At 46.6% G+C, this 27,213-nt stretch overlaps 1 protein-coding gene across 2 annotated transcripts in view; it reads right to left on the reverse strand.

The window, feature by feature from the left end:
* PTPRG (protein tyrosine phosphatase receptor type G) overlaps positions 1 to 24,991 on the reverse strand; it is a 786,384-nt gene extending 761,393 nt beyond the window's left edge. The window contains exon 1 of one of the 2 annotated variants that reach the window (XM_006062977.4): positions 24,223 to 24,991. In XM_006062977.4, the coding sequence (XP_006063039.1) occupies positions 24,223 to 24,307 (85 nt within the window). In that variant the 5' untranslated portion in view covers positions 24,308 to 24,991. The remainder of the gene's footprint in view (positions 1 to 24,222) is intronic. The other variant, XM_006062979.4, reaches the window with a different exon arrangement.
* Positions 24,992 to 27,213: the final 2,222 nt, after the last annotated feature.

Genomic DNA, 27,213 nt, shown 5'->3' on the forward strand with positions numbered 1-27,213 from the left:
AATATGCCAGCAAATTTGGAAAACTCAGCAGTGGCCACAGGACTGGAAAAGGGCAGTTTTCATTCCAATCCCAAAGAAAGGCAATGCCAAAGAATGCTCAAAGTACCGCACAATCTCAAATGCTAGTAAAGTAATGCTCAAAATTCTCCAAGCCAGGCTTCAGCAATATGTGAACCATGAACTTCCAGATGTTCAAGCTGGATTCAGAAAAGGCAGAGAAACCAGAGATCAATTGGCCAATATCCACTGGATCATCAAAAAAGCAAGAGAGTTTCAGAAAAACATCTACTTCTGCTTTATTGACTATGCCAAAGCCTTTGATTGTGTGGATCACAACTGTGGAAAATTCTTCAAGACATGGGAATACCAGACCACCTGACCTGCCTCTTGAGAAATCTGTAAGCAGGTCAAGAAGCAACAGTTAGAACTGGACGTGGAAACAGACTGGTTCCAAATCGGGAAAGGAGTATGTCAAGGCTGTATATTGTCACCCTGCCTATTTAACTTATATGCAGAGTACATCATGAAAAATGCAGGGCTGGATGAAGCACAAGCTGGAATCAAGATTGCTGGGAGAAATATCAATAACCTCAGATATATAGATGACACTACCCTTATGGCAGAAAGCAAAGAAGAACTAAAGAGCCTCTTGATGAAAGTGAGAGAGGAGAGTGAAAAAGTTGGCTTAAAACTTTATATTCAGACAACTAAGATCATGGCATCCAGTCCCATGACTTCATGGCAAATAGATGGGGAAACAATGGATATAGTGACAGATTTTATTTTCCTGGGCTCCCAAATCACTGCAGATGGTGACTGAAGCCATGAAATGAAAAGATGCTTGCTCCTTGGAAGAAAAGCTATGACCAACCTAGACAGCATATTAGAAAGCAGAGACATTACTTTGCCAACAAAGGTCCATTTAGTCAAGGCTATGGTTTTTCCAGTGGTCCTGTATGGATGTGAGAGTTGGACTATAGGAAAGCTGAGCGCCAAAGAATTGATGCTTTTGAACTGTGGTGTTGGAAAAGACTCTTCAGAGTCCCTTGGACTGCAAGGAGATCAAATCAGTCAGTCCTAAAGGAAATCAGTCCTGAATATTTATTGGAAGGACTGACGCTAAGGCTGAAACTCCAATACTTTGGCCACCTGATTTTTAGAACTGACTCATTTGAATGGTCCCTCCTGATGCTGGGAGGGATTGAAGGCAGGAGGAGAAGGGGATGACAGAGAATGAGATGGTTGGATGGCATCACCGACTCAACAGACAAGAATTTGAGTAAGCTCTGGGAGTTGGTGACGGACAGGGAAGCCTGGCGTGCTGCAGTCCATGGGGTTGCAAAGAGTAGGACACGACTAAGCAACTGAACTGAACTGTAGTGGACATCTCGAAGAATCCAATCAACCATCAAATATTTCAGCTTCTGAAAGGCAAGGAACAGAGTAGCTCAGGGGATTCAGGCAGGAGGAACTGAGAGAGATCTTCATGACACTTGCCTCAAGTGTCCAGTTCCAGGGAGAGAAGGTATGACTGGCCTAGCCTGGCTTTTGGACCTCAAAAGAGCCCCTTGAAGTGCAGAAGTGAAGTTGCTCAGTCGTATCCAACTCTGCGACCCCATGGACTGTAGCCTACCAGGCTCCTCCGTCTATGGGATTTTCCAGGCAAGAGTACTGGAGTGGGGTGCCCTTTCTTTCTCCAAAGGATCTTCCCGACCCAGGGATCGAAACCAGGTCTGCCACATTGTAGGCAGACACTTTACCGTCTGAGCCACCAGGCAAATCCAGGATTTCCCTGATGTGCAGAAGGTCCCCTCAAGACCATGGAGGAGAAATCAATACCCAAGAGGAGGGAAAGAAATGGTAAAGGGATGCTGGGCAGGCAAAAACAAGGGCACAATCATAATAAAGTGACTCTCTCTCTCTGAGCCAGCCCGTGTGTCTACCCACATGTACTTTCTTCCTAATAAATACTTGTTTTGCTACAAAAACAAATAGACAAATAACAATTAATGACAGTTATGTGCTTGCTAGGATCAGAGCCTTATATTCTCATTTAATTTTCACATCAACTCTATGAGACAGCAATCATTATTCTACCTTGTAGATGAAGAAATAGGGGCTACAGGACACAAAGACAGTCCATGACAAAGCAAGATGACATTGCCGTCTCAGTACACAGGACCACCGTCAGAAAGTCATTCAGCTGTTTCATGTGCTAACTTACGGTCTCTAGACAACAATGGGTGTTTGTTCAGTCATTCAGTTGTGTCCAACTCTTCGTGGTCCCAAGGACTATAGCCCACCAGGCTCCTCTGTCCATGGAATCTTCCCAGCAAGAATACTGGAGCAGGTGGCCATTTCCTAATCCAGGAGACCTTCCCAACTCAAGGAACAAACCCACATCTCTTGGGTCTCCTGCATTAGCATGTGGATTCTTTACCACTAGCGCCACCAAATTCAAGCCCAAATGCCTAAGCCTGGCATTCAAAGTCCAGTCAATGCATCCAACATTGAGAGCCTCTCAAATCGCAACAGTGTCCACATTGAAGATGACAGTCGCTAATGGTTTTATGCATAAGGAAGCAGCTAAGATACAAGGTAGACCCAGTCCAAGTGCCAGAACTGCATTACTTTGCCCACTCGTCAACCACCTTCACCAGCTCATTACCACCTCTGCTCACCAGTTCCCTGGGTATATATATAAAATAGTATCCAGGCTTTCAAGTCCCTACTCCCAGGAAGGTACCGTTCTCATTACTCTATTGCTCCTGAACACTAAGCGACTGAATCAGTATTCCGGAGCTCTATTATATGGATTTAGCGGCTTTCACTTTATTTTCCCAATTTGCACATATTTTTAGAACCCCCGTAACACCAAGCAAATCTATACATGTGAAGTTTCCATTTACATTTGACTTGAACCTTAACTTACATTTGACTTGAACCTGTAACTTTCCTTGCAATACCATGCAAGAGGATGCCCCCTTTAGAAGTTAAAGAACATACTGCCGCACTGAACAGCTCAGGCCTTCGTTTTTTTATCTATGGACTCAAAACAGTAAAGTCCAGAAGTCAATGATTTCACCCAAGAGTGAGCCTGGTCATCCTCCATTTCCCAGCATGTCAGTGACACAGGAGTCCATGGTTTAATTCAACACTGATCTCATTCTTGTCAAACATAGGAAAAGATTTGCTGGGTTCAAATTATGCTACTTCCTAGGTGCCTTTTGCCTTCGTGGCCAGATGGATCCATCTCTCATTGTCTCTCTGCCCTCCAAGACAAGGAGTATCCATCTCAGAGTCATTGTAATGCGATGAGAGACAACGTACTGAAAAAAAATTAATCACTCTACCCAAATCTACTGATACCCTTCTGATTTTTTACACTGATACACTATAATATGGGCTTCCCTGGTGGCTCAATGTGAAAGCATCTGCCTACAATGCAGGAGATGCAGGAAATGCAGGTTTCATCCCTGGATCAGGACAATCCCTTGGAGGAGGAAATGGCAACCTACTCCAGGATTTTTGCCTAGAGAATTCCATAGAATTCCAGTGAAGCCTGGCAGGCTGCAGCCCATGGGATCGCAAAGAGTCAGACATGACTGAGCACTCATACATACACACATACATTGTAATATACCTTAATATTTTATATATTCAGCATTCCCAGTTAAAAAGATAGGGACACAGCAACCGCCAAGATAAAAGACACAATTCTGGGTGCTCTCATTCACCCTTTGCATTCTTTGCCACTGCTCTCTCCCGCTCACATTCTTGTGGCCACATGCTCCCAAACTGCTAAGCACAAATCTTACATCACAGGGGGAAAAGCCCCACAGCTGTCTGTAGCCCTGCACTCAGAAATGACTCAAACACCGAGGCAGGAGCAGAGGAAAAAGGAGACTGAAAAACCTTTCTATTAAAACAAGGGCTTTGGTGGTAAGGCGACAAAGCTGATCTGACCTTCCTTTTCACCCCTGAGCTTTCACGCCTGCCTGCTGATTAGCTAGTGTCTGGAACTAATTAACAGGTGTGGCAAGAAAGAAAGCAGGAAAAAAACAAACCTTGGCAACTTTCTCTCAGGGAATTGGTGAGTCTAGATTTACAACAGCTCCTTTAGGACAGAACTGGCAGAGAACTCAGTGAGCTGAGTTCATTATTCACAGAGTCCACCTATTCAGACTTTCAAAGGACCCACCACCAAGAAGCAAAAGTTAAGACTTCATCCCCAACTAAATGATGGTTCCCTTGACTACAGATGGTGCCCCAAACATTATGGACAAAAACATCTGAGCAGAAGTCTGAAGCCCAGGAGCAATCAGAGGACGAGAACATGTGTTTGCCAGGCTCTGGGGTAAGACAACAATGAAGGAAGCACAAATAATTTACCTCCATCAAAGACAATACTTTTCTAACTACTCAGAAACCTCCAGAAACTAAGTACAAATCACACACTAACTTGCAAACACGCCCTCCGCAGATGAAAAGTATAATTATATTCTGTTACCCAAGGTACCTTACCAAGAACTCCTGAAAGGTTTCTGCGGCCAAAAGAAAATAATAGTCTTTAAGTCCTTTTACTTTTTTATTCTTAGCCATAGGAATAAAATACACTTACCCAGTAAGGCTTTTTTTCCTTACTTCTATTAACACACATTACCATTTATTGACTTTAAAATGCAATCTAGCATTTCATCCACCTTCCATCAGAATATACACAGAGTGGATCCCGTACAGTGGCCAAGAATGACAGAATGAAGACATCTGTCCAACTTGACCTTCAGTCCTCACTCACCTGGCCTTTCCCCTTTTCAGAACTCAGATATCAGTCTCAAACTACAGAGTTCAATCCAGTAAGTGCAATTTGTACGTGTGGAGGTACTCATCTATGTATGAATAAATATCAATAACAGTGAAAATGAAAGTGTTAGTCCCTCAATCATATCCGACTCTTTGCAACTCCATGGTCTGTAGCCCACCAGGCTCCTCTGTTCATGGAATTCTCCAGGCAAGAATACTGGAGTGGGTTGCTCTTCCCTTCTCCAAGGAATCTTCCTGTCCCACAGATCGAACCTGGATCTCCTACACTGCAGGCAGATTCTTTACCATCTGAGTATCAATAACAGGTTGTTAGGAAAAACATCGCTAGCTTTGGAGGCAGAAGTCTGGTTCCACCACTTCCAAAGGTATCTGATGCTGGGTAAGATTCTTAATTAAGCAAAACTTCCATGTGTTCATCTGGGAAGCACAAGGATGAATTTCAAATTAGATGGGCTCAGCCCCTAGCATGATGCTCACCATGCTGGTAGCAGCTGCTCAATAAATGGCCGTACCATACTCAGCATCACTGACTCAATGGACATGAGTCTGAGCAAGCTCCGGGAGATGGCCAAGGACAGGGAAGGCTGGTGTGCTCCAGCCCACCGGGTTGCAAAGAGTCAGACATTACTTAGCGACTCAACAACAACACTGTAAACACATCCGCAGGAGTAATAACAGAATTTCAAGATACCCTCCCTCTTCCCTGGAAAACTGGCTGGACACAAGGGTGTTCATGCTAGAAATCAGGGCCTGGGGCTTCCCTGGGGGATCAGTGGTAAAGAATCAATGCAAGAGACATGGGTTCAACCCCTGATCCAGGAAGATCACACATGCTGTAGAGCCAACTAGGCCCGTGCACCACAACTATTAAGCCTGTGCTCTAGAGCCGGGGAGCCACAACTACTGAAGCCCACGTGCCCTAGAGCCATGCTCTGCAACAAGAGAAGCCACCGCAAGGAGAAGCCCAAGCACTGCAACAGAAAGTGGCCCCCAATCTCCCCAACTAGAGAAAAGCCTGTGCAGCAACGAAGACCCAGCACAGCCAAAAAATAAAGAAAGAGAGAAATCAGGGCTTGAAGCAGGAAATACTGCCCAGGAATAAAACTCCCAGACCCAGAGAAACGACACGGAAGTGGGCAGCCGTCAGCAGCAGCACACACGGGCGATCACACCATCCCTGAAAAGGGACAGACCTGCCTTAATTCAGCAAGGGAAACACTAAAGCTCCCTGTGGACAGAAAGGTCTGGAGGGCTATTTGCCTTTAAGAGTCACCCTGAAATCTGGCTCTGCTGAAGAGACTGAAAAGGTCCATAGAGAGCTCCTTGTCTTCCGCTTCCCATGTGGGTACATACAGCTGCTCTCATCATCTCTCCCCTGGGTTTCCAAGGCAAGCTCAGAGCCGGGGGCGGGAGTGGGGACTGAGGAGCCACTGACACCCCTTCAACACCCTAGCTTTAAGACTTCAACATCCTTGGTTATCCCTCGTAAACAAACTTACAACTGAAGCCCAGGTTCTTATCAGCTGCACCAAAGGGTATGTGTCCACCGTGCCCATCGACCCCTGAGAAGGAAATGGCCCCATCCACAACCCAAAAGAACAATTAAACGGGGATGGATTTTCCCAGCCAGCTCCCTGCTTGTTGTGCTCCCCAGCAGCAGCATTTCCTGCCCAAATCCTTGGCCTGGAGATGTGCAGGGACATCAGGACCCTGGCTAGAAACGCTTGTAGGCAGACCTGAGCTTTCTGATACAAGTATGTTAGTTTCTTGCATTCACCCTATTTTCCACATCCAAATTAAGCTGTAGGTTGGCAAATCTGTTGTTCTTCAGTAGCTCAGTCCTGTCCTACTCTTTATGACCCCATGGACTGCAGCACACCAGGCTTCTGTCCTTCACTATCTCCCAAAGTTTGCAAAAACTCATGTCCATTGAGTCGATTATGCCATCCAACCATCACATCCTTTGTCATCCCCTTCTCCTCCTGCCCTCAGTCTTTCCCAGCATCAGGGTCTTTTCCAATGAGTCAGCTCTTGGCATCAGGTGGCCAAAATACTGGAACTTCAGCTTTGGCCATCAGTCCTTCCAATGAATATTAAGGGTTGTTATCCTTTAGGACTGACTTGTTTGATGTCCTTGCAGTCCAAGGGACTCTCAGGAGTCATCTCCAGCACCACAGCTCGAAAGCATAAATTCTTTGGTGCTCAGCCTTCTCTCATATCCATATATAAGCCTCTCATTTTAACAGTCTGTTGGAAGAAGGAATCAAACATCCTCTAGAGACATTTAGGAAGTCTCTACACTGTACTAATGCAAAGACACCACCCAATCCACCTCAACAATTCCACAGCTGTGTTAAAGCTTGAATCACTCCCTGGTAATATGCAGAGTTCAGTGTTTGGATCTGGTATGAGATTGGCTAAAAATGGGATCCTGGACCACAGTAAATGCAAACACCCAGGAGAGCAAATACAAGAGCCTGGGAGCCTGTGTGAGCAAGGATTCTATGGCTTCTCCGACCAGCAGGAGAGAATGGGCACTGTGACCCATTAGCAGTCTTGTCAGGGAGTTTCTGCAGACGTCTGTGGACCCCTGCAACCTCCAAAGATGTCTAAGGTCCCCTCTGCTTTTTGAACTGCTGAGCAAGCATGCAACCAGAATGCTCAACTCTATACAGTCCTAGATTTCCTCCACAGCAGAGGCTGGCATCTTAAAAGGATTCAGGCCTGTTTGTAACCCTCCACAGGTCCCTCAAGGCATCACCAGCTAGAAACCAGAAAGGGGAGACACAGAAGTCTGGAGCTCTGCTAAATGCCCACTCAGGAGCTAAAACGATAATGGCTATTATTTTCAAGTGCTTCGTGTTTGTCAGGCCTGTGTCAAATGCATTCCGTGACTTACCTCAATTACTCCTTCAACAACCTCACGGACCAGGGACTATTACCCCTTTCACAGTCAGGCAAACAAAGCCCCAGCCCCCTATCCTGATACCACCCAGACTCCAGGGCTGCCTAGTGACAGTGCTTTTCAGAAGTAAACGCTCTATCAATGCAAAGGTCTCTCTTGGTCCTGTGGCTTCAAGGGCAGGAATGGAAGATGTGGTTGCTGTCACACAGGGACTACGGCTATGCAATGCTCTTGTGAAAGGTCAGGAAAAGTCTGAAGGAACACCCTAGACCAGCACTATCCGACAAAGACACAGTGCAAGCCACGAATGGGAGCCACATATATTATTTTAAATTTTATGATAGTCATGTAAAACAATAAAAAGGCAGTGATATTCATCTTAATGTTGTATATTTAACCCTATATATATAAAATATATCTAAAACATTCAACAGACAATGTAAAATTTTAATATTATCCATACTTGTTTCAGGGATTCCCTGGTGGTTCAGATGGTAAAAAATCCATCTGCAATGCTGGAGACCCAGGTTCAATTCCTAGGTCAGGAAGATCCCCTGGAGAAGGGAAACACAACCCACTCCAGTATCTTGCCTGGAGAATCCGGTGGACAGACGAGCCTGCCAGGCTACAGTCCATGGGGTCACATGAACTACAGCTTGCCAGACTCCTCCATCCATGGGGATTCTCCAGGCAAGAATATCGGAGTAGGTTGTCGTTCCCTTCTCCAGGGGGTCTTCCTGACCTACAAATTCTGAGCAACTAAGCACACACCTACTTGTTTCATGTATCTTTAAAATGCAAGGTGTATTTTGTACTTAAAGCACATCTCAATTCGGACAAGTCACATTTCAAGGGCTCAATGGCCACATGTGGCCGGGGGAGGTCCCCATACTGGACGGCACAGCTTCACAGACATTTCACAGTAAATTAGCAAAGGCTCAACAGTACATACTATTAAATTAGCTAAGGATCAACAGTACAATGCACAATTGCACTCATCTCACACGCTAGCAAAGTAATGCTCAAAATCCTCCAAGTCAGGCTTCAAAAGTATGTGAACCATGAACTTCCAGATGCTCAAGTTGGATTCAGAAAAGGCAGAGAAACCAGAGATCAAATTGCCAACATCCACTTGATCATCGAAAAAGCAAGAAAGTTTCAGAAAAACATCTACTTTTGCTTTATTGACTACACCAAAGCTTTTGATTGTGTGGATCACAACTAACTGTGGAAAATTCTTCAAGTGATGGAAATACCAGACCACCTGACCTGCCTCTTGAGAAATCTGTATGCAGGTCAAGAAGAAAGTTAGAACTGGACATGGAACAACAGACTGGTTCCAAATAGGAAAAGGAGTACGTCAAGGCTGTATATTGTTACCCTGCTTATTTAACTTATATGCAGAATACATCATGAGAAATGCCAGGCTGGAAGAAGTACAAGCTGGAATCAAGATTGCCGGGAGATATATTAATAACCTTATATATGCAGAAGACACCACCCTTATGGCAGAAAGCGAAGAAGAACTAAAAAGCCTCTTCATGAAAGCAAAAGAGGAGAGTGAAAAAGTTGGCTTAAAACTTAACATTCAGAAAACTAAGATCATGGCATCCAGTCCCATCACTTCATGGCAAATAGATGGGGAAACAATGGAAACAATGACTTTATTTTCCTGGGCTCCCAAATCACTGCAGATGGTGACTGAAGCCATGAAATGAAAAGATGCTTGCTCCTTGGAAGAAAAGCTATGACCAACCTAGACAGCATATTAAAAAGCAGAGACTTTACTCTGCCAACAAAGGTCCATCTAGTCAACGCTATGGTTTTACCAGTAGTCTCATATGGATGTGAGAGTTGGACTATAAAGAAAGCTGAGGGCCAAAGAACTGATCCTTTGAACTATGGTGTTGGAGAAGACTCTTGTGAGTCCCTTGGACTGCAAGGAGATCCAACCAGTCCATCCTAAAGGAAATCAGTCCTGAGTGTTCATTTGAAGGACTAATGCTGAAGCTGAAGCTCCAATACTTTGGCCACCTGATACAAAGAACTAACTCATTGGAAAAGACCCTGATGCTGGGAAAGACTGAAGGCAGGAGAAGGGGACGACAGAAGCTGAGATGGTTGGATGGCATCACCTACTCGATGGACATGAGTTTGAGTGAGCTCCGGGAGTTGGTGATGGACAGGGTGGCCTGGCATGCTGCTGTCCATGGGCTCACAAAGAGTCGGATACGACTTGACTGAACTGTACAACAGTAGAAAGAAGGCTTCCCAAGTGGTTTAGTGGTAAAGAATCCATCTGCCAATGCAGGAGACGCGGGTTTGATCCCTGTGTCTGAAAGATCTCCTGGAGAAGGAAATGATAATTCCATGGACAGATGAGCCTGGAGGGCTACAGTCCAAGGGGGTGGCAAAAGACTTGGACATGACTGTGCAACTAAACAGCAGCATTGGAAGGGATCTCTGGGGAGGAAATCCACACCCAGGAAACAAATGCGGGCTCACCTGGTGTCACCCAAGTATTGATACCTGGTGCATTAAGAGCACCACAAATTCATCTGATGTCAGCTTCACAAAAGAATTCCTTTTGCCTTTTATCCTAACTCTCCAATTTCCTTACCAGAAACAATACTGATCAGAGGACCCCTCAAATTTTGAGAAACATGCTGCCCTAAAGGAAACAATGAATGTATTCACAGTTAACACAAGACACTTTACCAGGTATAAACAATAGAGGTAAAGGATCCATTTATTCAGTCACAGTTTTAAAAACTGCTGTCACCACGCCATACTTAACACTTACTTAAATAGCTAAGAATTCAGAAAGGTGTTGCTTTGGAATACAAACAGTCCTACAAAAGCCATAATATGATGCAAAACCTCTGGGCTTTGATGAAAGGAAAAATAAGCAACTAATTTTAGATCCCCAAATCTCCATTAGTAAGGCTTGCCCATTAGAATATGATGTAACCACTGCCAAGATATTGGACTTCCTTCCCCCTGAATAAATGAATGCGAGTCAAATACAAGCCCAAATCAATTTCATGGATCAGAAACCTTTGCACAAGGTACTTGCTATCAATACCTGCTCTTTTGGGCCAATTTCAAAATAGCTATATAGCTTTAAAATTGCTTATACAGCAGCAAACATATTTGCAAGGATGTAAAAGCTCCCTAGGTCTGCCTCTCCTTATACTACTTTCACAGGTTGGCTAACATGTCTCGGTACAGCACAGGGACGGCACTAAAGTCCTCTCCCAGTTCAACCCTTGCAAAGGCAGGAAAGAGTTCTGTGATCAATGAGCAATATCTGCCATGGCTATGGGGAAAGATGAAGGGCCTCACATGTCAATTTGCAATCCTTGTGTAGAAAAAACTACAAAATATCACAAGGGCAGGAAACAGAAAAACACACGCGGCACAGTACAGACTGTCTCTGAATGTTTCCATCTGTACGCACACAGGGGATGTGAATAGCCTCAAACTAACAGAGATACACAAGGTATGTACATCCTACCCACGGATGAGAACAGCCTCATGCTAACAGAGATGCTAGCTAACAGAGATTGTCAACAGACAATGCTCCTGAGTGGCCACGTGTACCTTCATTCATCCACTGCCTACTCTGCTAGCAGAGAAGGAACATGATATCATCCAGAAAGCCAAGTTCAATTCTGTTGCGCTACTTCATTAACCAGGGATCTCTGTTCTCAAGCTCCAGCCCTCCTAGCTTTGCTCAGGGTTGCGTGGGGTTAACTGACAGTATAGTTACATATATATATATATATTTGTGAATATATATAGTTTCACAAATCTTAACCAACAGCTACTAAAGGAAGGTACCACTTATACTGTCCTATGTGCTTAATGCTTTCCTGGTACTTTGCATACAGAACTTCATTCCATCTTCACAAGGACTCTGGGAGACGGAAACTCTCATTATCCCCATTCTACAGATAAGAAAACCAATCAAGTACGTTCAGGGCCAAGTTAGTACAGGCCAAAACTAAGATTCACTAACTTGAGCCAGTTAACCTGACTGACAGATCTGTGCAATTCTAAGAACATGCATTTGCCACTGGCTTCTTTCATCTGAATCCACCCATCTCAAGTCTCATTTTCTCAAAATCCTATTAAAGGTCCCCCAGGCATCTGAGAGTTATTTCCACAAACTGCTTTGTTTATCTGGTCAGAGTGCTTACAGTTCCCCCAGATTCTCCAAAAATCAATTTTCCCTCCGCTCAGCATCTCGAGCGAAGGCAGAAACCTCAGGAACCAGCAGCTCCCTCAAGTCGGTTAGCTCACTGCAGTAACGGAGGTGTTTTTCTTTTAAAGAGCACATCCTAAAAAGTGTTCAGGAAGAACTCTCGTGCCAGTTAGCCACCCTCCATCACATAAAACAATTTCAGCAGCTTCTGCGCAAATTGACCAATTGAGAAAATGAGGGGCTGATGCCTAAAACTGTCAAGTGCTTTTCCGCACCCTCCACCTACGGCCCTTGCACACATGTAAGCTGAGAAAATGACTAGTTTTAGAAGAGAAAACAACTAGTTGGGAGAGGAATGAAAGAAGGCAGGCGTCGACTAGCAATGTGTTCTAGAAAACTTCTGCCTAAGCATATTTGGAATGACGTGATGCACAGTCAACATCTGATTAATCAAGGGTAACTGACAGGGTAGTCAACCAGTACCTGCCAAGCAGGCCCAAGTGGTCACTTCTGGTCCTTCTCCTAGATCCATTTGCCCAAAGCCATTACCAAGCAACAGACCTACACTCAGCTCTCGGAAGCTCTGCTGTCCTCCACATATCTAGTGTGACCGTCACCAGGACAACCCAAGCAGAAATGAGTGCCTAATTCTTCTGGGTCAACCCTACAGCCAAGGGCATTTCTGATGCAAACGAACACCAGATTCACAGAATTTAGCCTCAATGATTCCATAAGAGAAGAAAACAAAAGACCTGTGACCATCAAAACCTAGTCCTGCTGCCACATAAGACATGTGACCTTTAATTAGAATATGTCATTTTCAGCAATAAATACCTTAGTGATGAGTAACAGAAAGCACACATTTAGCTTCTGTTTTCAAAGATGGACTTCAAACAGCATGACAACATTATTATATACATTCCGAATTCTTAATAAAGATGCTGACTTTGAGTAACGTGTCTCTTAAGAGGATACAATGTGACATTTCTAGAAAGCACATACAAGGGTACCACTGTCTTAAACAATGTCCTATAATTTTGCCATTTTTCTAATTTTTGTAATTTTGCTCAGTTTCCTTGACAGCTCAAATGGTAAAGAATTCACCCACAACATGGGAGACCCAGGTTCAATCCCTGGGTTGGGAAGATGCCCTGGAGTGCTACCCACTCCTGGATTCTTGCCTTGAAAATTCCATAGTCAGACAACCATACAGTCCATGGGATCACAAAGAGTTGAACACGACTGAGTGACTAATACTTTCACTTTTTTTATCAGTAGTCAAATATGACTACCACCACCTAGACACTGAGGATTCAGTAGGTAGAGGAAGGATGTTAAGTCCTGCCCTCAGAGGGCAAACAGCAGACTCTCATCAGGCTCTAAATCATAAGAGAACAATTCACATCGATGGCATATTATAATGACAAAAGGAGCTGGAATTAGGATGAAGAAATCACCTCCTTAACCTTCCAACTGCTCACATCAAAAGCCACACACACTACTCCATCCAAAGTCCAGGTTTTCCTATGTTGCTGTTGGAAAAATTAAGATTCCTGATACTTCTGTCATGTATCAGAAATCCATACATAGGTGTCACATGTGAAAAAATTACTGGGTCAGGGATTTTATGTGAAAAAATGAAGCTCCTTGGGAAGGGGACATCTCCAATATTACTCTACTCACACTCCACTGTGTGGTCCCTGGCCTTCCCCTATCATCCCTGTCTTGGGTAGTTGGTAACAACAAAGTGACCAAGGGCCCTAGTTCTTCAAAGTGAAACTTCTGTAAAAAAAAAAAAAAAGAAATGTAACTTCTTAAAATTGAACAAGCCAACTGCGATTTAGATCACCAGGAAATCTGCCACATTACGATGAAGCATCCAAGCAGCAGCCTACTTGGAAAGCCAAAAAAGGACAGACCCCGGACGGCTGAACTTCAGGCAGACAGGAATGACGCCACGGCTTCAGCCAATGATGGGCTCCGTCGCGCTAGCTAGCACATGCGCACACATACGTCTTTACACACAGCCAATCTGGGCACTATAAAACCCCAAACAAGCAACAGCAAAAAGATTTTTTTTTAAAAAGAGTGTCCCTCGGGTAGAAATCTAGAAATCAGGCATGCTGGTGGCAAACACCTCCAGGGATCAGCTGAGTGTTGTAAATAACCACTGCGGGCCAGGTGAGGGCCCCTCTCTCAAGGGGCAGCCACTGTTTAATTCCAGCTTACTACTGTCTCGAAGGAAGACACGTGCCCTTGGCTGCTGTACCTGCCGATTTTCCAGGAGTTACCTAGATTTTTACAAGAAGCCCCATGAAGGCAGGCCTCTCCCTCTGTTTTGGTCACTGCTATCTCCCCAGTGCCTGGTGTGCTGCGGGTATTCAGGACACACTTGTTGATGACATGAATGAGAAATGCTCCAATATTTAACTCAACCTTTTTTTCAACACAGTACAGCCGAAAATGCCAGATGCCCCCTGCAGAGCTCCAGATAACCCGAATGACTGTCCCTTCTCCGTTTCTCTTTTCCAGAGCACGCTCTGGAACTAGGTTGGGTGGTTCATTTTAGATAAAGAACTCTGCCACCACTCTCCCAATCCTCAATCACATTCAGTAAGTTTTAAAAGCCAGGCATAACTCCATCGGCATGAGCAAACTTCCAATCTTTTTTTTTTAAACAAGGACTCCAGGAGAAATGAGGTTTCCTGTTTAAAAAAAAAAAAAAAAAAAAAAACCAGCTTACAGGCATTTCATTAACCAAGATCCACTCACTATCCCATTTGCTAATTCCCTCAGGATATTCTGCAGCAGGGTCTGAGAAATAATGAAAGGGTTCTTAGTGCCTTAAAAAGCCAACTGTCAGAGTAAAACTAACCAGAAGGACCCCTGACAAATCACATTATAATATGGACTGGGCATTGGACTCGAGCGTAGCTCAGAAGTCACAACCTCTGAAACCATCCAGTGTGGAATCAACAATCCCTAAAATTCCATAAGAATGTTTCGTTAAGGGTGAGAAAGACAACCCCAAAGAAACCTAGGGTCTTGCCCAGATTCCACAGCTGGCTTGGCAGGCTTCCATGGTGAGTTCTAAACTCCAGAGGTAAAATCCAGAACCCAAACTTTCTCCAGCCAAGTACAACTTCCCTTAGACATTTTCCTTAAGTCATAACTCGAGCCTGCAGCCCACATTTAAATGATAGATAGGATGATAACAATACCCCATTATTATGACATAACCATCTTTAACGCCCCAAACAAAACTTCTCGAATTATAAAGTAGACCAATTTAGATTCTTTTGAAGAGAAGTCAGAAAAAAACACCAACAAACTCACTCTATCCACAGTTATTATCAACTTATTCAGAAGCTAAAGTAATTTGCAGGTCATCTCTTCAATGTAACCAAATAAAATCCTATACTAATTGCATTACTTCCTTATTTAATTGTAGCAAATACAGGAAGACACCTTTATTCAGCCAGCGTTTATGGTACTTGGCTTCTATGGGAAAAGCAGTAGCATAAAATACGAAAGGCTGGGTCTTTTAATCTGCCTCCGTGTGGAATTAAGAAAAGCATCTTCCAAATGAACAGAAACCATTCTGATTCAAAATAATTCTGAGAGACAATTAGAGATATTTTAGCTACTCTCACTAAGAACAAAGGTGACCTTGAACAAGCGACAGCTTCCTTTTGGTTTCAGTTTCCTCATCTTTAAGTGAGGATATTCATGGTTTCTTCCAGAGGGGATTAAAGGAATATAAAAAACTCACACACCGCAGCAGGATTATGGCAAGTGCTTGGTGAGTGTGGGCTGTTATAACCCATGTCCCCACTTTAGAGATTAAAAAAATGAGGCCTTTTTCTCAACATAGCAACATAACATAGAATTAACAGAGAATTTCAACCTGGACCTCTGAGGTCCTAGCGTAGCTCCCGAAGAGGAGGTGTGTATAACTGGGACTCACAGATCCCCACTACCACCCAACCCCACTTCAACAGGATGTTGAGGAATTTGCCCAGTGGCATAGTGACATGCCAGCTAACCAGCGACATAGCCAAGGCCATGGCCAGCTCTTAACCTCCACACTCACTGAAGCAAAACACTTCAGGAAAAGTGATATTTAAAAAAAGAAAAAGAACAGAACTCATTTGTTATAAATAACTATGGCTTTGAAAATAAATCCTTTTGATGACTCGTGACTAACTTGACTCTTGGAAAGTCAATGACATTTCCTCATTAATCTGGATTATGCTTTTATTTTTGGTAAACGCCTAACGGCTATGTCTCCTATCCAAATTATTCTACACTGATGAGTTTATCTGATTTAAGTACGCTGTGAAATTCATGTGGCTGCAACGGTGTCAGAAATCAAGTACCTCTTGGATTCATCTAATAACTCATATGGATTCCTCAAAAGTATACCCACTGCAGTATCAGTTGGCAACCTGTTTCCTCCTCCTCGTTAAGAAAACAGTATCACAGACCCAAAAATAAGACCAGTTGTTCTATTTTCTTACATGGAAGTGTTACATATTCCATGAACTATGCTTTCATTGCTTCTTTCTTAGTTGCTAAATTTCAGCAGCCAACTGTGTCACTTTGCTGCAGCCCCGAAATAGCTAAGTTGAGTAGTTTAAATTGTATTCTGTTGTTTGGTCAGAAAACCATCATGCGGATTTGTCTGAAAAAACCTGATTGGAAGGCAGGAGTTTTGCACACACGGTGCGTGCTTCTCTCTTGTATACGCTGCAGGTCTGAATCCATGAAGATATGGAGACAAGGGCATGAATGTGTTCAAGTGTCACTCAAGTACAAAGTAAAAGCAACACCCAAATACTGCTTGCTTTCCAGCAGTGGCACACAACTAAAATCCAGAAATGACAGTCACAGGTAGATCCATTCTCCTTAAATACCACACAGCACAGAGGCCTTAAAAGGAGGATGGGCATTCCAGGGTGCAAGACCAAGCAACGCTTTCTACAATGCGTAACACCCCACAAGGACCTGGAAGATTCACATGGTACATTTTTAGCCTGCAGATACCATTTCTCGTCTTTAAGCAGGGAAAGAACAGACCACCTTTGAGGTGGGAGTAAGGAGGTATCTCAGACTTCACAGAGGCTGTCTCATTTCTTTAAACCTCAAAACGTAACCATTTTACTAATTATACATGAAACGTCCCTGTGCCAGCCTAGCGTGCCCTCAAGAGCAAATCCAGGCACAACACCTATCATGCAAGTTTATATAAATTTTTTGAAAATGTTTTTGCTTTTACATACAGTTGTGTTTTTTTGGTTCAGTTTTCTCCTTTATCTATACTCCTACTCAACTGGCTTCGATACACACAAAATAAACATGGCTACTTTATTGAGCATTTACTGTTCATGCACAGAGCTAAGTCCTTTGGCAAGCATGCTCATTCCAAGCCTCATGAACACCTTGGAATTCAGGGTCCTCACACGATGCCATTTTGCAGAGAAGAGAGGGGGAAAAAAGAAAGGTACAGAGAGGTTAAGTGACTCGTGTAAAGCAGTACAGCCAGTAATGGCAGAGACCAACTGGCTTGAGATGATATTCTGATGTATTTTAAACAACTTTCCATAGCTACCTGGTTTAGAAACGAAAGAAACAGTAGTAACAACATTCAAAAAGCTAAGATCATGGCATCTGGTCCCATCACTTCATGGCCAATAGATGGGGAAACAATGGAAACAGTGACAGACTTTATTTTGGGGGGCTCCAAAATCACTGCAGATAGTGACTCCAGCCATGAAATTAAAAGACACTTGCTCCTTGGAAGAAAAGTTATGACCAACCTAGACAGCATATTAAAAAGCAGAGACATTACTTTGCCGACAAAGGTCCATCTAGTCAAAGCTATGGTTTTTCCAGGAGTCATGTATGGATGTGAGAATCGAACCATAAAGAAAGGTGAGAACTGAACCATAAAGAAAGCTGAGCATCAAACAATTGATGCTTTTGACCTGTGGTGTTGGAGAAGACTCTTAAGAGTCCCTTGGACAGCAAGGAGATCCAACCAGTCCATCCTAAAGGAAATCAGTCCTGAATAGTCATTGGAAAGACTGATGCTGAAGTTGAAGCTCCAATACTTTAAGCACCTGATATGACAAGCCAACTCATTGGCAAAGATCCTGATGCTGGGAAAAATCGAAGGCAGGAGGAGAAGGGGATGACAGAGAATGAGATGGTTGGATGGCATCACCGACTCGATGGACATGAGTTTGAGCAAGATCCGGGAGTTGGGTGATGGACAGGGAAGCCTGGCATGCTGCAGTCCATGGGTTCGCAAAGAGTCCGACACAACTAAGCAAATGAACTGGGATTTCTCCTTTCCATGAGCAGATAAAACAGCACAGTGATACTCCTTCAGTGTGGAAGTTGCCTCCCATTGTCCACCCCAAGTACAGCAGGCAAATGAAAGGGAAAGTGAAAGTCGCTCAGTTGGGTCTAACTCTTTGCAATCCCATGGACTGCATAGTCTATGTATGGAATTCTCCAGGCCAGAATACTGGAGTGGGTAGCCTTTCCCTTCGCCAGGGGATCTTCCCAACCCAGGGATAGAACCCAGGTCTCCCACATTGCAGGTGGATTCTTTACCAGCTGAGCCACAAGCGAAGCCCAAGAATACTGGAGTGGGCAGTACAACAGGAACACTACCCAATTCCATTAAGAGGGCTTCAAAAAGAGAAATCAGGCACATATAGAACCTGGTGAGCTGACTGGGACTCCCCTAACCAGCCCTCAAAACACTTTTCACAATGTTCTTTAAAGTAGTCATATCAAGTCCTAAGAAATTTCGAGCCTGCATAGGCCCGACAAGCCAACTAACATAGATTTTTTTTTTTCTGTCAAAACACCAAACATTTTGCTATGAATGATACCAAGGAAATGGCCTTTCCGATTAGAGGTGTCCTTACAGGAGGAGACTTGCACACGGAGCCCTCTAGCTACCTCAAGCAATCTTGCGCATCCATCATTGATAAACCTCACTGCCCTTCTCATCAGAGGAGAAAAACCACAAATTTACCTGTTACATATTTCGGTCATCACAGACTTTTGAAAATGAAATCCACCTACATTACCTTCAGACCTTTTTCCTTTTATTTTTAAGATATAAACAAATCCTTGGTCTTGAAAATTTTAAACAAAAAGGAATTGTAGGGAAAAAAGCAGGGAGAAATAAACAGGGTATTTAAAATATACATCATTTTTCAAGTGATTTTTAGGTTACAACTGCACATAAATTAAGAGTGGTTCAAGATGGTGAAGTACAAGGATGTATGCTCACCTCCATGGAAACTAAAAAATACAAGAGTCAAAGCACAGTCTGTAACAGGTAACTTTCTTTCACATGTGAATCTGATCTTCCGAGGGCACAGAACACTGTCATAGTTCTGGGCCTGGATCTTCAGCAAGCAAGAGAATCAGTTCTCAGGCAAACAAAGGTATCAGATCATTTAATCATCTGGGATTACTTACTGAGGGCCTAATGTGTGCCCAGGCAACCTCATTCTGGTTCCAATGCCTCCTTCTGGTTCTGCAACAGCCGCTGAATTCCACAAGCAGCTCTCACTGCCTGTTGGGGGCAGGCTCTTCTCAGAAGAACAGTCTCACTTTCCCGAGGCCCTCCCTGAGGAGTTACCAGCTTTGCCTAAATCATTCTCAGAGGGAGAACTGAAAGTGGAGGCAGGGCACGTTTTCTTAGCTTCCTTTATATTGGTGGATACATAGGCCTTTTATCCTCTACACAGACAATCAAAAATGAAGTTTCAGGTCATTACCACCCATCACCTAATAATGTTCAATCTATAACCAAAGCATAGCAATAGCTTATTGTGGGGGTGGGGAGGGAGATCAAGCACTTCTGAGATAACTTCAGATGCTGTGAATTTCTACCATAAACTGATTTTTGAAATGTGACTCTATGAAAGATACGCCCTAGGATTAAAGTGTTAATCACAATTTTTTTCAGTTTTGCAACTCAGAAAGCACACGCCTATTACCACTTTATCCTACTTAGAAATGACACTGCATTGTCCTGCATGCTGTAACTAGGATGTTGAATGTTATGTATTCAGGTTTTCTTTTTTAATTTTACCATAAAAGAAAATAGGAAAAGCAACAAAGCACCAGCAACATTTAATTTCTTTCCTCACCCTAGGCCTGGCTGACGTGTCCAGATTGTCCTTTTGGTCAAGAAGTTTCTAGGAAAATGAGGAGGAAGGGTAAGGAAGTAGGAGGAGATCCCTAATAGTAATTGCTCTGGGGCATCTTAAATGCTCTTTCATGAGAGGCGAGAAGCTTCATTTCAATTAGTGCACTGATATGTAACTGATTATACCACATAAACTTGGGAGTTTTTCAGAATAGAAATAGAAAGATGAAATCAGAAAGGGTTTTTGTTTTATTTTGCTGTGTAAAATCATCAGCATTCCCTGTACTGCCTCATGTAAACAACATTATCTTTTACTCTGTGAAAATGGGTCCACAATTAAGGGGAGTTGCCCAGAGCTTCACAATTGGTTAGTTCTTTTTCTCATTTCAGCCAGCCTTCCCAATAACCCTTCTGCCTCTACCAAGAGCAACTTCCCTACTTCTTTCTGTCATGTCTATTTGTACTAATATTCTAACTTCATCAACTCTGACATGAACACTGTTTAGAAGGAAACAAAAGAGTTTATTCCACCACTGCGTCAAAGGGACCCAGTTTCAAGACTGGACAAAGATCCTTCATTTTCAAACAAGAACCTTTGGGAAAGGAGTTGGAGGTGCGTGACTTCTCACTCTATCCCTCAAGAGTAAGACTGCTGATTTATATTACTTATGCGTGTTTCTAATAAGGCCATGAAGGATGGCCACCAGGACCAAAGATGCAAATATACCAAAAGCCAGCTCAGAGGGAGACTCTCGAGACATCAATCACAGGTCCTCCGATTCTGACACATGCAAGGTACACAGCAGAGCTTATCCATCTAAAACATTTCCAATATCAGCCTCCTAGATGTAATTATCCTACAAAACATACCAGAATCATAGAGAAGGATTTCTGAGGGTGGAAAGAGAAATCAACTTAAAAGAAATTTTTTGTAAGTTTCTTTTGAAAGCTTAAGAATATAAAATACACAAAATGTTAACCCTTTCAAGTAACAATATATATGCTGTAAGATGAACAAATTCCCAATGATTAGAGATATATACCAAATGCCTAAATGAACTATGGATAAGATTTGAAATAATGGGGTATTGGGGAGGTGGGTAATAGAAGAGCAAAAATTGAGTTGTAATTGTTAGAGCTGGACAGAGGATTCTCAAGGGCCCCTTAAGTTTCTCCATTTTCATAAAATTTTCCATATGAGTATTTTTTTAAGATGTCAGAAAACAAGATACTATGTACTACATCATGTAGATAACCCTTATGCTCTGCAAAGTGGAAAACATCACTTGAAACACTAAGGGTGATGTGGATCCCACAGCTGCCACACCGTTGTTGAGAGACTAAAAGTCACTGTTTCCCATCTTCTGGAGAAAAACTCACGCCAGGACGATGTTTCCAAAAACTCTTCAAATTACAGCTACCCTGTATCCTGAACAGGAGCTGAGAACAAAATGTTATCAGAGAAGTTGGCGCGATTCTGAGAGGGAACACAAAATAACAAGGGATTTTGGTTAAGATGTCACAAGGAGGACCCTAACTCAAGCCAGAAGCATCTTTATCCCTGGTACCAACCAGACAAATACTTTCCAGGTTTGAGGGGGGCGTCCCAAAGCGAACTCAGGTCCCCACCGCTCCTGGGCGGTTTAGAGCCACCCAGGAGCACCAGGACGGAGCTGAGACCGCGTCTCCGCTGCCGGGCGCATCTGCAGGTGCCAGCCGAGCGCCCCAGCCCCATTCCCACCGCGGCCCCAACCGCACCGAGGCAGCCGAGTCCGACGGGCGGAGGTGGCGGGAGCCTGACAAGTGGCTCGGGGGCGCCCCCTGAGGTCCAGCGGCGTCGCGGCACTTTCGGAAAACCCAAGGCCGACGTCTCCGGCTCTGACATTTTAACTTTGGCTGCAAAGCCTGCCGCTGCACCCTCTCCAGCGGCACTCTTCCAAACCACAACCCTCCTTCACCGAGCACCGCTGCCCTTTCCCTTTTAGACCCTTTGGCTCCCGGACTACGGAATGGGCTCTTTGTTTACCTCGCCGAGGGTAGGCATAGGAAATGTGGAAGATGAAAACTGTCCCAGCTCGAAACAGGCGGCATCACTGGCGGTCCCATTTTGGATTTTAGGCTTCCTCAGACATCAGGAAAAAGAAAAATCCCGGCTGGCCCACTGACTGTACGCCCGAGTGTAAAGTGAACGCCATAAGTGGAATCAGAAATTCCTTGTATTTCGCAAGGCTGCTAGACTGCTTTCTGGCTGCTTCCCACTGCCCCCATTTAAGCATGACCCTTACAAAGCTAAACCCCAACGTGTGTGTGCCTGAGCTCACTCTGCCGGCAAGTCCACGGCAAGGAAGAGTCTAGAAGGGGCAGATGGTTAACACAAATGCTGAGGAGTGTTGGAAGGAGTGGTTTAGGAGTAAATGTCAAAACCGCCTCCAGCCCCCGGTGGAGGCAGGAGCCTGGTGGACAAACCCAGGCCTCGGGTCGAGTGTGGACACATGTCCTGGCTCCGCATCCGAGCTGGGATTCAGGACTGTGGCAGGAGTTCTGTGCGGTTCCAGGGACAGGAGGATGCGCAGAGGGAAAAGCGGGGTGCCGAAGAAAAGACCATGCTTTGCCTCTCTGCCCCTCGAGGCACCCACTTGCCTGCAAAGGGGACCCTCGCTGCCAATCCCCGAGAGCAAGCAAGAGCGCCCGCACCCTGCTCCAGGGCGCACGACGCAGCTGGGGGACCCGTTGCACCAAAATCTGCGCTCGGGCCACCAGGGGACAGGCGGCTGTGACCAGGGAGAGCACGTTCCTTTTTTCTGGATAACCCCCACCTCCGAATATCCAGGAGCTGGTGGATGAAAAGGCAGAAACACGGGGGCTTCCCTGTCCTTAGGAGAGCAAAAGATTAAAAATGAATGGTACCCTTCTTCCCACCCTTTCCCCGACTCGGAGAGGGGACGTGGCCTCCACCAGGGGAGGGGGTCGGACAGATTCAGAGCTCGGGGCTGCAGCCCGGTGTAAAGGGGGCTGCAAGAGGGAAGAGGGAAGCAGCTGGCCTCTGCCCTCCCCTAGCAGAAAGAAGAAGGCGGGTCGGCCGATGGAGGGCTGAAGTGGAGGATCGCCGAGCCGCACACCCTGCGTGTGGTGATTTATTATCTGAATCAGTGGTGAACAGTGTTTTTGTCTTAACCCGACCAGAAGGGTGCGGGTGTGGGTCCGCCAGCTGCTAACAGCCTGCAAAAAGGCAAAGACGCAGGTAGGCAGGGCGCGAGGCAGGGCTCGAGACAGAAAAAAATCCGCCCGGGAGCGAAGAGCAACACAGCCGCCGACCCGCCCCCTCTCCCCGACTACCCTACCCGAGCAGCCCAGCCAAGCAAAGGGGGCCGCCGGCCCGGGATGGGGGAGTCATGGATCTCCCTAAACCTCCTGCTCCCTGCTCTCCCACCGCGCCCAGGTCCCCGAGCCAGAAAGGTTCCCTCGCGCCGGCACCGAAGCGCAGCCCGCGCCCCAGCCCCAAGCTGAGGTCGTCCCTGACCCCCGAGACCCGAACGCAGGTTGCTCCCGACATCCCCAATCCTCCACGGCCAGCCTCGAACTTCCACTCCACGAACATCAACCCCTCGAAAGAGTCGCGGAGCAACAAATCCAATCCCCCCTTCTGAGCTCCTTCAATCCTCGCCTGAGCGGGGAACGCACCCAGGGCCCCCACAAACCCACAGAGGCATCCCCCACAAACCCACAGAGGCATCCTCCCCATGGCCCCACTGTCCCCAACAGCCTCAGAGCTCTAGCTCTCCTGCACAGCGGCGGAGCAGCGGAACGAGTCTTCTCCCGACTCCGGCTCCCCCAGGCCCCCAAAGCCGAGCGAGAAATAGACCCCTGCGGCTCCCGTTCCTCTCCCCGGCCAGCTCTTTGCTTCCACCCTCCCCAACCACAAGCCTCCCTAAATTACGCCGCCAGAGTCAGCGGAGCGGATCCCTCTCTCCTCCCCGGGTGCTCGACCCCCACTTAACGCTCTCCGGGGTCCCCGGGACGGGCGCCTGAGCTCCATGCCCCGGCGGCAACTCCGCTTCCCCCTCGCGCGCTGGCCAGGGCCGCGTCCCCTCGGCGGTCAGCACTCACCGGGGAAGCACACGACATAATGGAGCACGGAACTGGTGATTTTCAGGAACAAAATCCACCAACACGGTTCCAGTAACCTCCGCATGTCCGAAAACGCACATCGAAAAGAGGAAGGCAGGGGGGGTAAACTTGTTGAATAAGTTCTTGCCTCAGTGTGAGCCTCCGCTAAGCCCCGGCTCTTCGCCTGCTCGCCTGCTTTACGGGGCCCCCGCGCTCTGCGGCCCGAGTCCCCCTCTGGAATCTGGGAAGCCGCCGAGCGCCCCCCGGAAAATCTCAAAAAGTGGCCGAGAACGCGGAGCCACGCTGGGGACGATCCTCGGCGGAGAAGGGCTGCTTTATGTTCAAAAAGGAGCGAGTCGAGCGGGTAGGGCGAGGAGTCGGCGGGCGGCGGCGATGCCCGGAGCCCCGGGCAGGCAGAGACCGCCGGCGGCGGCGGCGAGTAGCCGAAGATCCCCAACTTGAGTCGGCAGCGGAGCCCGAGAGCCGGCGGGCGGCGGCGGGGCTGAGCGCGGCGCGGCGTCTCCGGGCTTCAGGCAGGCAGCTCCTTCCAGGGCCCCGGGAAGGAAGGAGGCATGTTTGCAAGCGGGGAAGGGGAGGGTAGAGGCGGGGGGAGAGCGAAGAGCCCCCAAAATAGAACAGCCGGAGGAAACCGAGGAAAACACAAAGGATCTCAGAGGGGCGCAGGGGCGAGGGCGCCTTCAGTCCATGCTCCTGAAAGTTGTGGCTCTGGCGCGAGCTGGGGAGGATCGGGGAGCGCGGGGCTGGAAACTAGCCATGCCTCCATACAGGAAGTAACATGTGAGCATGGATCCTGGCAGAGACTTTAAAGCCGGCGAGCGAGCGAGCAGGGGACGCGCGGCGGCGGTGGCGGCGCGCGAGCAGTGGGCGCGCGGCGACCGCGGGGACGCGCAGCCGGGCTGCCGATCGCGGGTGCGCGCGCCTCGAGCTCTTAAAGCTGCAGCGCGGGGCTCCCGCTTCGGGCGTCTCACAACTAGGTTCTCCCCGCGCGCCGCTGAGCCGGCCGGGGCAGTTTCGGGACTGGGGACCCGCTCTGGTCGGGTCTCGGAAAGAGGGAGGAGGGCGACTGCTTTCGCGGGCCGGCTAGTCTTTGCCTGTTTCCCGTCTTCCGAGCTCTTAAAGACGCCACTCTTTGAGCGGGCTTGGCTCGGTCTCCCCCCCGCCCCCCGTCTGCGTTGCTCGCGGATGGCGAGACTTGGGGGCACTCCGGCTCGGGTTTGAGGAGAGGAAGGGGCGGCCGGCTGCGTTTATAGGGCGGCAAGGTTTCATCCTGGGTTTCTTCGCCCTGGCAGCGCCACGGTGGGGCGCGCCCTGCTCGCGCCCCCAGACCGACGAATTCCCCCGCCAGGAAACAAAGCCGAGCGGCCTTTGCACTCTGGCTCCGCTTTGCGATTTAATTTTTTTTTTTTTTTTTTCCTTTTCGGGCTTCCATTGGCCTTGTTCCCGGCTGGGAGGGGTGGGGGAGGGGAGGAATACCGATCCTAGGCTTGCAAGATTCAGCCCTTTCGAGTCTCACGCCCCCTTTCCCCACGGCACGGCTGATTTCCCAACTCGCCGCTCCACGGGAGGAGGGAAGATTCCCGCACTCCAGCCTGGTGGCGGGGAGGACGCAGGAAGTGCGCCTCTTACCCCTGGCTGGGTGAAAGCTGCGCCCCGGGGCTGGACCGATTTCCCGTCAGCTACGCGGGGAGCGGCAACCTCTTTAGCAATCGTGGAGAGGCGTCCGAGGGAAATGGGAGGACAGGGCTTATCTGTAATGAGTTTTGTCCCTTAGTTCGTGGAGAGAAAGATCTTTATCGCTTAGACGTCTAAGCGCCCTATTTTCCCCTCTTAAAGCCGGTGCTAAAAATGGGGGAGGCGGGCTTTTGATTAAACGTGTAACTGAGCCAAAGTAATTAGCCATTTGTAATTTTTGCCTAATTTTTCTGCCTCTGTTTAAACGCCGTCTAGACTTGTTTTTAACTTGCCCCTGCTGCTTCATGAATCCCACCCCGCAGGGTCCCCCACCCACCCAAACAGCCCAACCGGATGCTAGGTTTTCAAATGTACAGATGTTCGAGAGCCTCCCGCAAGATGTTATTAGGGAAACACTTTCACACCCACACTTCCAGAAGAAAAACGTTTGAAAAGTTGCATTTGGGATTACGAACTAATAAAAGCCAGGAAGTTCCCGGGGAGGGCCCGCGCTCTATCTTTAGCAAAACGGGGGTGAACACTCTCCCCCAGGATGGAGAATGAGTCGTTTGTTTGCTTTGGCATTTGGTCCTTCCTGGTTTTGTTCGAATCCGACTCCCCCATAAATGCTCGGAGAGGGTCAGTTTTCTTGGGAGTGTTGTATTTAAGGGATGTCCATTGGTCAGTAGGAGCTTTCAGAGAGGTCCAGCGTACCTGACTAGCTCGTTAAAAACTGAGTGATAAAATGGGGAAATCTCTGGAATTTGAATCAGGACAGAACACCTGAATAGACATACCCAAGTGACTTTCCTCTGCAAAATAACATAATAAAAACTGCCGGTTGTGGAATGCTTACCATCTACCAGGTACTGTGCTAAATTCTTTAAATTGTTCATTCTATAAATTCATTGAGCAATTATTGAGGAAGGGAAGGGGCCACTGGGGACACAGCCATGAACAAAAAGAGGAGGCCTATGACCTGTGTGGACCTTCCAAAGTAAGGATTCACTCCCTCACAACCCTACAACAGTTCTTACAGCAGTAAGAATTTTTCTCCCCATTGTAGACAAGGAACCATGCGCAGGGGAGTAAAATAACAGATCCGTAGCTGCTGCTGCTGCTGCTGCTGCTAAGTGTCCGACTCTGTGTGACCCCATAGACGGCAGCCCACCAGGCTCCCCTGTCCCTGGGATTCTCCAGGCAAGAATACTGGAGTGGGTTGCCATTTCCTTCTCCAATGCATGAAAGTGAAAAGTAAAAGTGAAGTCACTCAGTCGTGTCTGACTCTTAGCCACCCCA

This window comes from Bubalus bubalis, chromosome 21 (assembly GCF_019923935.1).
Source record: "Bubalus bubalis isolate 160015118507 breed Murrah chromosome 21, NDDB_SH_1, whole genome shotgun sequence".
Taxonomy (NCBI): domain Eukaryota; kingdom Metazoa; phylum Chordata; class Mammalia; order Artiodactyla; family Bovidae; genus Bubalus; species Bubalus bubalis.